The sequence below is a fragment of the Quercus suber genome, unplaced genomic scaffold, assembly GCF_002906115.3.
Source record: "Quercus suber isolate HL8 unplaced genomic scaffold, Cork oak 2.0 scaffold_94, whole genome shotgun sequence".
In the NCBI taxonomy this organism is placed as follows: domain Eukaryota; kingdom Viridiplantae; phylum Streptophyta; class Magnoliopsida; order Fagales; family Fagaceae; genus Quercus; species Quercus suber.
The window spans coordinates 236,391-245,754 of NW_027069559.1; the positions used below are offsets into that span (position 1 = coordinate 236,391).

General features: G+C 34.2%; 1 protein-coding gene across 2 annotated transcripts; it reads left to right on the top strand.

The window, feature by feature from the left end:
- The first annotated feature begins 462 nt into the window (after window positions 1–462).
- Window positions 463–8,480, top strand: LOC111983016 (cyclin-A2-2). Of its 2 annotated transcripts, none has more exons than XM_024014662.2 (12): window positions 463–661; window positions 2,446–2,807; window positions 3,061–3,340; window positions 3,637–3,767; window positions 4,337–4,429; window positions 5,167–5,300; window positions 5,953–6,028; window positions 7,065–7,141; window positions 7,221–7,254; window positions 7,335–7,484; window positions 7,584–7,718; window positions 8,032–8,480. In XM_024014662.2, the coding sequence occupies exons 2-12, from the start codon at window positions 2,511–2,513 to the stop codon at window positions 8,098–8,100; spliced, it is 1,476 nt and encodes a 491-aa protein (XP_023870430.1). In that variant the 5' UTR covers window positions 463–661; window positions 2,446–2,510; the 3' UTR covers window positions 8,101–8,480. The 2 variants fall into 2 exon arrangements, with proteins under 2 accessions (XP_023870430.1, XP_023870429.1); XM_024014661.2 differs by having other exon boundaries at window positions 2,451–2,807.
- Window positions 8,481–9,364: the final 884 nt, after the last annotated feature.

Sequence of the window (9,364 nt, forward strand, 5' to 3'; positions counted from 1 at the left end):
TCATGAAAACAATTTTGTAAACTATTTGAACGAGGAAAAATATTTTCTTAAAATAACAATACTAAAATATTGGACATTCCATTTAAGTCCTTTAACTTTAATTTGTTTTTAATTTAATCATTCCGTTTAGTTTCATCAAACCTTATTGTTAGTTTTCTAAACCAAAAAAAAATCTTATTGTTAGTTTGAATATTTTTCAAAAATTTTAAAATAACATAATTTTGGTAGTAAAAGTATGGATTGGGTGGAAAAATTACATTGAAAACAAATAAAAGTTTTTTTTAATTTATTTAAATTTTTTAAAAAGAGTACTAAAAATTAAAAACAAAGAAAGGCTATGAAAGCAACAAGTAGAATTAAGAAGAAACAAAGAGCGTGGAAGCAGCGAAAAGAATAGCGGAAATAACAAATGAGATTTCCCACTTGGAATTTGTAAGTTTAAACTGTATCTCCGTCCCGCTCAACCTCACCCTCACGCTCCACTTATATCTAACCACACCCACACCCACACTTCTCTTTCTCTCTCTCTCTCTCTGAAGAAGAAGCTTCTTCTATCTCCTAAACACACACACTCTCTCTCTCTCTCTCTCTCTCTCTCTCTCTCTCTCTCCGAGTTTCTAGGCCATCACTGAAGGTCTCGGAGGGAGCTCCCAATAACACAGTAAGCTCCGCTCTCTTCCACACATTTCTGATTTTTGATCAATTTTTAAATTTTTTTTTTCGAAGTGCGTAATGAATTTCGTACGCTGGAGCTTCATGTCGTTACAATGTTTTGGTTTTTGGATCGATGAAGTGTCACTGATTCTATGGAAACTCACTCTCTCAGTTTCGCTACATAGATCTGTGACCGAGACTCTCTATTTTTCTTTTATTTAATTTTTAAAATTCTTTTTTCTTTGAAATTTCGTTTTACGCTTTCATCGCATTGTGCATCCTTGTGATTTTCTAGTGTCGGAGAAGATTATGGACAATTTTTGGGGTTAAGCGTTTAATCACGTCGTGTGTTTGTTCATTTCGTCGATTTTACTCTCTCTGTGCGATATGAAGGTTTTAGGCGTTCGGTGCGGCAGTAGAGAAAATCTGTAATAAGTTAGGGTTTCGGTGTTGTTTTTAAAATCTCTGTTTGTTTCCTCAGAAATTGTTCTAACCGAAAAAAAAATATATATAATGTCTGCTCAGCCAGGCTTCTTTTTCTCTAAAGCAAGTTTTTAGTTGATGGAAGTTTTGTTTTCCTTTATTTTCCTCAGGTTTCTCAGCTCCCAAACAGAGGATTGCAGTAATAGCGAGCTAGAACAAAATGCGTTACTTTTTAATTTTTATTGCTTCTTGTTAGGGCCTTTGATTTTACGTTAATAGGCTTTTGTTAATATAATTAAACTGATTTTTCTTTTTTTTTTGGGGAGAAAAACTGAAAATAATAATAATTATTATTAATAATTTGGCTTGATATGCACCTCAAAATTATGCTAACTATGACTCTGTGAAACTGTGTGTGCGCTTTGGCCAGGTGCATAAACTGGAAAATCTTCTAAGTTTTTTTTTCATACTGTTTTAACTCTTAAACTGTTACTACAAAAAGCAGAGTGAAAGTTTGAATTTTTGAAACAAATGTGGTCTGTTTTCAGAAACATCACTAGAAATGCAAACTATTCAATGCTGCACTTGATGCGTATGCTTTTTGATAAACTGTTTTAAGTATGGATGTAGAGGTGGTATTGATATCAATTCTTATCAATAGTTCCTTTTTGAACAATATTTGTTTGCTTATTTTAACAAGTCAGTCTCTCTTAAAAAAAAAAAAAAAATTTTTGGGGGTAGGGCTGTCTACCAATTACCTTTTTCAGATCTTGCAAAAGTGAGAGTTTTGTGCACTAGGTACATCTTTTTATGTTTCATTGAGTTTCTATATTCTTTAAATCTATCAGTCAACTGTAAAGAAAGGGAAATTGGAGCAGTTGTTACAAGGAGAATGAAATGGGTTAAATGGAGAGTGCCTCCTATAGTTTTGTGATAAAATATTTCTATCCAATAAACTTTCCACTATTATACTGTGGAGATGATGACCCATGTTTAAAACAGGTTACGGAACAAATGACCATTTATGTGTATTTTATGTAGATGACTCATTAAGTCATCTTGAAAGTCATATAACTATTCGAAAGGTTATGTAACTAAAAGTACAAGTGGATGCTCTTTTGAGTTTCCTTGTAGTGGGTTGGAGGAATCCTCCAAACAATTTTATTCTAAGAGTAATGGGGAAGAAGGATTCACATAGCTGATTTAGGCTGCTTCTCTTCTTTTTTCATTTCTATTTTTAAGGGCACTGCAAAGGCTTTGTCAAGTTGAATTGTTGTGTTGCTTGGGTTGAGAGCATAAATTACATTGCATTTTTACTTGGGGTCTGCTGCTTTTTACTATTTTCTCACATTGAATTGGTCTTTGAAGTGCAGGTTCAATGAAGAATATTTCACTTTGAAGGCATACATTGCTCTTCTACAAGGCATGCAATTATGAAAAAAGAAAATAAAACTGCTGCCAAAGTTGAAGAGCCTACTGCCCGAATCACACGAGCAAGGGCTAAAGCCTTGGGCTCATCAGGAGGGATATTTCCGTCCTCAAAACCTTCCTTTAAGCAAGATCAGAAGCATGTTCTTTGCTCTAAGTTCAAAAGAGCAGCATCAGATGAGAACAAAGCTTCTACAGGTGCCCCTGCTGGCATACAGCATAAGAGAAGGGCAGTGCTTGAGGATGTAACTAATATCTTATGTGAAAATTCAAATATTAACATCCATCCAACAAAAATTCAGGTAAGGATTTACCATCGTTTACTTTGTAATCTAATAAGATAATTTATATATAGCAATATTTTATGATTGTATTTGTCTAGTAACTTCCAATTTGTTAAAATTATGTTACCCGCATGTAAAAATTAGAGACTGTTGTTTTCTATAGTGATCATATTAGCAACTATATTATCCTATAGGTTTTTACTAGTTGCATAATATATCTATTCTTGCTAAATAATCTGAACTTAGTACCATTAACATTGCTGGATTACAGACTAGCAAGCAGGCTAGAAGAGGTCCTACAAAGAAGAAAATTGAGGTGGTTGCAGATACTTCACCAATGCAAGAAGATGCAAATACAAAGTTAGCAGAAGAATTGTCCAAAATAAGGATGGTGGAATCACAAGAGGTTACATTATCAGTTAAGCTAGAAGAGCAAGAGCCAACAGAGACAAGCATGAGTTCTAGCATAAGAGAATGTGGTTTACCGGATCATATGCCTCTGGTACTGGGTTCTTCAAAACCTGCTGGACTCCAAATTTATCAAAAGAAAGGTTTGTTCTCTACTTCTCTGTTATAAATTTCTCCTCAGGTGCAAAAGTATATGAACATATTATTTTAACTGATCAAATTATACAGACACTAAATGCCTCTATTTAATAACTTATATAAGTTTTGAAGGAAATGTACATGATGGGTCCAGGAAGTACATTGCTGATGTTTTGGAAATGAAGGAATATCATGAATTTAGAATACTGTTTTCCCTTCAGAAGAATATTTCTAGGTTATAGCACTATGTTTCTAATATAATATTACTTGAGTATGATGTTGTTTCTTTTAAATAATGCAGAAGATGCGGTCTGCAAGAAATCAGGAACCTCTAATGGTCCAGACATTGTGGATATTGATTCAAACTTTAAAGATCCTCAAGTCTGTAGCTCATATGCCCCTGATATATACAGTAAATTACGTGTTGCAGAGGTTTGTGCTGCAAATACTATTTAATTCTTGTAATTATCATTTTAAATTCACTTAATGCCAATTCTATTTTCCTTGCTTAACTGTAGAACACACTACTTGCATGTCTTAATGTGCGTTTGGATTGGCTAATTTGTTGAAAGTGGTAATAGCACAGTTGTACCTTGAAAAAAAGTGAGACTTTAAAAATCTGTACATAATGAAATAAGCTAAATAAGCTCCTGAAAAAAGCTAAACCAAACACACACTCTTAATATCAGTGTATAAAAAGTCTTGAATCATAGCTGCTGCTGCTTTTTCCATCATTGAAAAGTGTCCTCAGTGCTTACAGTAATATGGCACTACATAATCATTAAGATTGCTGAAAATTTTATTATCAACTTGTGGGTGATCTCTTATTTAACTGAGAGAGGAACACAAGGTTTCCAATATTATTTATATTAGTTTTCTGGTTCAAAAATCAAAGTTCATCTTTACAATGGATCTTTAAAACGTGACTGCTAATTTTTAAGTTTACTTCTATAAGCAATGCATGTTAAGCTAACTCATAGTAAAAATCTCTCCCTCCTCAGCTTGATTGTAGACCATCAACTAATTACATGGAAAAGGTACAGCGAGATATCACTCCAAGCATGCGAGGAATTCTGATTGATTGGCTCGTGGAGGTTGGTAACCATCTGAATTTCCCTTCCTTTATCAAACTCATAATACTCTCTTTTTATGAGAGGTTCAAAAGGCTATGCTTAAAAAATGAACTCATGCAACAATCAAATTTCTTTTCTTTTCTACCTGAATATGCACCATTTTTTGGTGCTAAACTGCTAATATAATATTGATAACGTTACTTTCTTCAATTAATTTTAAAAGAGCAATCTGTCTTCCATCTTTCTTCATTAACTTATATCATGTTTTTCAACCCTCTTGTGGTTGGTTAGTTATCGATTTATAATTGTCTACTGATGCTGATGTCACATTAGATTCATAATTTTCTTCTAACTCACATGGGCAGGAAAAAAGGATCCCCATGGGAGAAAATCTTAAATCTTTATGCTTTTGTTTTTCTGCCCCATGTGAATATTGTTCAGTTTCAGTGTGGGCTCTAATAATGCAATACTAACTTTGATTTTGGCATTCATAATGCAGAATATCTATTCATTTAAATCTACTTCAGGGTCTGGCTTTGTTCTGCTCTTAAGCAGAAAATTATCCAGTGCTTATATAATGACAGCAACTTGAAACTCTTGTTATTTATCATGCTCTACATATAATGGTATTTTATTTTGATGTATTCATCTGTACAGAACGTCTAGAATTTTTAGTGTTGAATGCGGGTAATTTCCTAGTTGGGCGTTAAATGGGTTTGTTTACCTTTGTCTTTGTTGACTTGTGTCTCCTCCTCCAGGTTTCTGAAGAATATGGGCTGGCTCCAGACACACTTTACCTCACAGTGAATCTCATTGATCGGTTTCTTTCTCATAATTATATGGAAAAAACGAGGCTCCAGTTGCTTGGTGTTACTTGCATGCTAATCACCTCGTAAGTTCTAAATCTTGTAATGGTTCCAGTCTAATAAGGTGCAATATTTTTCTACATTTGAGTTTAGCGATTCAAAATGTTTTCTCATTATTAAATTGTTTCCAAGTCAAAACTGTGGTTTTGTGAGGCTGATAAACATAACAATGATTTTGTTTTTGGCAAGTAATTTTGATGATGATGATGCCTATGATAGTGATAAATTTTCTAATATTTCAAATGATTTGTTGAATATAGTAAGATTTGAATGATCTAGTCTTCTAAAAAGATAATGAGACAAGTAGGTGTTAAACTTGGGGATGTCAGTGAAAATGTAGCATGCTACTTTATTTTGAAAACTGTAGTTTTATTATTATTATTATTATCATGAAAATGTTATTTAGGCTAATTGATGAAGTCAGACAAATTAAAGACAACCCTCCCTGTGATTAGGTGTGTGAGCATGAATGAAGTAGTGTAGTCTTTTTCTTTTGTTTTAGCACCATTACTTCTTTTTTTCTTTTTTAATTTTAATAAATTAACTCGTTGTGTTTGAGGTTAATATATGCCAAAAATCTTGAAAGCATTTCGTGTTGCTGGTAACACTAGATATCATGTATTTTTCGATATCATTAGAGCATTCTAAGATTTGCTTCTTTTCTGTTGTGGTTTGAAGTAAGTATGAAGAAACCTGTGCACCAAGAGTGGAGGAATTCTGCTTTATCACAGACAATACCTACATGAGAGCAGAGGTATACTCTTGGCTACTTGACATTTAAGTTTCTAGCATTCATATTTTCTGGTGAGACATTGGCATCTGATCTAGTGCTGCATTCAATCTTAACATTCTAGTGTTAGTGCTCAGCTTTTGCTACAGTGATCATTATCTTGACAGTGGTCATAATTTCAGAACCTAGGCGCATATATTTTGACTGAGAAATAGCATATGACACTGTTCTTAGAGAAATAATGTGGTAGGTTTAGTAAGATGGAAATCATCTTACATAATTTGGTCAATGAAGACCATCCAATAATTAGTATTTTATTTGAGTCTTGAGAGTTGAAAGGCACCACAAGATAAGGAAAAGGTCAAATGAGTGTGAGTTATCATATGGAGAAAAGATGAAATGGGCACATGATTTAGCTAAGGAACAGTCTAAAGGTAGAGCCTAGGGCCACACATCTGACCCCATATAGTTGTGATTAAGGTTATTTTGAGTAAAGTCACTGCAAAAGTAAGCAACCTGCCTATCCTTCAACATTCACCAGGAAAAAACATAATGTACTGTGAGGAGTCAACATTAATATGAGATGTTGAGAACCTTGTCTCCCTAAAATTTCAGAATCAAGAAAGGAGGGTGAAACTCATTAGCATCACACTTTCAGGGCAAGCCTCAAGCTCTAAGGTGTATGTCTTATGTCACTCTTATAATAGGCCTTAGCCTCTATAAATCTGTCTCCCAAGCTCAAGTCACAAGGCATTACTTAGTCTCATAAGAATTAGATAGTTTAAATAGCAGAAACCAAAAGCAAAATCCAGTTCTGTGTTCCCAACATGGGTATCTGAGCCCTTCTACTGCAAGGTATAGAACAACCAAGGATACTGTGCATCCAGCTTGCTTTTGGTCATGCTTCCTGCTTTGTCTACCTTACAGTTTACAGAGTTCCTAAATTCTTCTTTTGTTATATATCTCAAGTTTCAAAACCATGTATCACAGCCTCTTTCTAGAGGAAAAATAACCAATGTACAGTGTGTAACAATCCCTCATTGTTGACGTCAAATGGCAGGTTTTAAAACTGGAAAGTCATGTTTTAAATTTCTTGCACTTCCAGCTATCTGTTCCCACCACAAAAACATTTCTCAGGTAATGCACTGCCTGTGTTTTTGAAAAATGCCAATCAATAGTGAATTCACTAACCTTTCCCCAAATCTTTGGTTTTCAGGAGATTCATTCAAGCAGCGCAAGCTTCTTACAAGGTATTCCAATTGATGGTATTCTTCATCTCTTGTATTGCATTTAGAAAACTAAATTTGCTATTTCTTACTCTGTTGTACAGCTTCCTTCTATCGAACTTGAGCTCTTGGCAAATTATTTAGCAGAACTGACACTTCTCGAATATAGCTTCCTGAAGTTTCTACCTTCCCTCATTGCTGCAGCTGCTGTGTTCCTCGCCAGATGGACACTTAATCAGTCAGACCACCCATGGGTCTGCAATTCTTGTGCCTCCCTCATTCCATTTTAAAATTTTATTCCTTCTAATTAAAAGAAAAATGCCTAAAAAGTTATTGACTTGCACTTGATGCAGAATCTGACCTTAGAGCATTATACCAGTTACAATGCATCAGAACTGAAAACCACCGTCCTTGCACTGGAAAATTTGCACCTGAACACCAAGTGTTGCTCTCTAAATGCTATACGTGAGAAGTATAAGCAACAGAAGGTAATTTGTTTAGTAGGACTATATGCAAAAGGTTTATTTCTTTCAAATTTTATTTGAATCTTTTTAAGTAATCATTCCAGCTGTTTGCATCTCCAATGCTTTTGAAGGGTACATTAAAATTGTGGTTTTAGGCTCTTATGAAAATCTTTCCGTCTGATTGGTAAAGCCAGGAGAAGGTTTAGGGGTTTTCATTTAGCCTCGGTGAACCAACTCTCGTTCAATCAAAGTGAGCCAACAAAAAATGGAGATATGAAGCTAAAAAGAAAAAGTTTTGCATTTCCTTTTATTCTGATAAAATTTTATCTCGTGGCAGTTCAAGTGTGTGGCAGCTATGACCTCCCCGCAACCAGTTCTTTCATTGTTCCAAAATCATGATAGCTGACTCTTCTACATCAGATGAACTGAAATATTTATGTGTTGGAAGGGCTCTCTGCATTCTGATACTACAAGTGTGCTCCAGATCTCAAGTTATTAATTTTATTTTCAAGTAATTTTTTAGAATTTTTGTTCTTTATTGTGTCATCTGTTGTAACATCTAATCCTGTTCTGGTGCTTCCAGATCTCTGTCCTTGTAATCTTATACTGTTAGAGCGTGACCCATTAAGGCTGTAAGTTATATGCCATTTGGCTGAATAATTTTCTAAAACCTAGGATTTCTGAGTTGCAAAGTTGCAACGGGAAATGTAACTTATTGAAAATTTGTATCAAAAAAAGAAGAAAGAAAGAAAGAAAAGGTTATTCCTGCAGAAAGGTAGCTCACAATTTATTTGCAACATTTTCATTGCTTTTAGTACAATCAAGCAATATTTATATACTATCTAACATTTATTATTATTATGCTTTTGTTGAATTACATTAGTAGCTATGTCATTATTTTATTTCCATCTTTTTTAGCTTTTACACATTCTCATAACTAATTGTAATTTACCAATCATGATACCATCACTTTTTACTACCATGAATTTATACATTAAGGGCAAATTACATTAAATTCACTTGTGGTTTGATTCGTTTTTACTTTACTTATCAGTAGTTTAAAACTTAACAATTTGTAAAAACCTACATAAATAAGTCTTTTTGCTTATATTTTTTATCTCTCTCCTCCAAAAACATAAAAAATAATAAAAATATACAAAGAAACAATATCAAATACGGAATTTTGTAAAGAAACTAAATAAAGTTGATTGTAGGGGTGATAGGCCAGAGAGTACATATCTATGTATATATAGGGCCAAGGGCTCAATTTGAGGACATTAAGTAGTCCAAGAATGGGTAAACACTATCCTAAGAATTCAGGTTGGTAAGTGAAGAAGTGAAATTTGATTATGATCATCCAATAGGGCAGTTCGAGGAGGAATGCTTCCTCGATTGGGCAAAGCCGAGATCAAAGGGTGCGATCTATCATCAACAGTAACGTTCCAGACTGTTCCATGGATGATGATAAGTATTATGAAGGATCAAGACAGAGGAAAGCTACGAAATAGCTACGGGAAAGTTGCTATCACCGCATTGAATGTTCTGCAGCTAACTCTCTAGCCGCATTCATGATACCTGAATAGTAGTTTTCAACTTTGCAGCTACTACCCAAAGACTTCAAGAATGGGCTAATGGGACAAGTTTCAACACCAACAATATGATCTGCACGT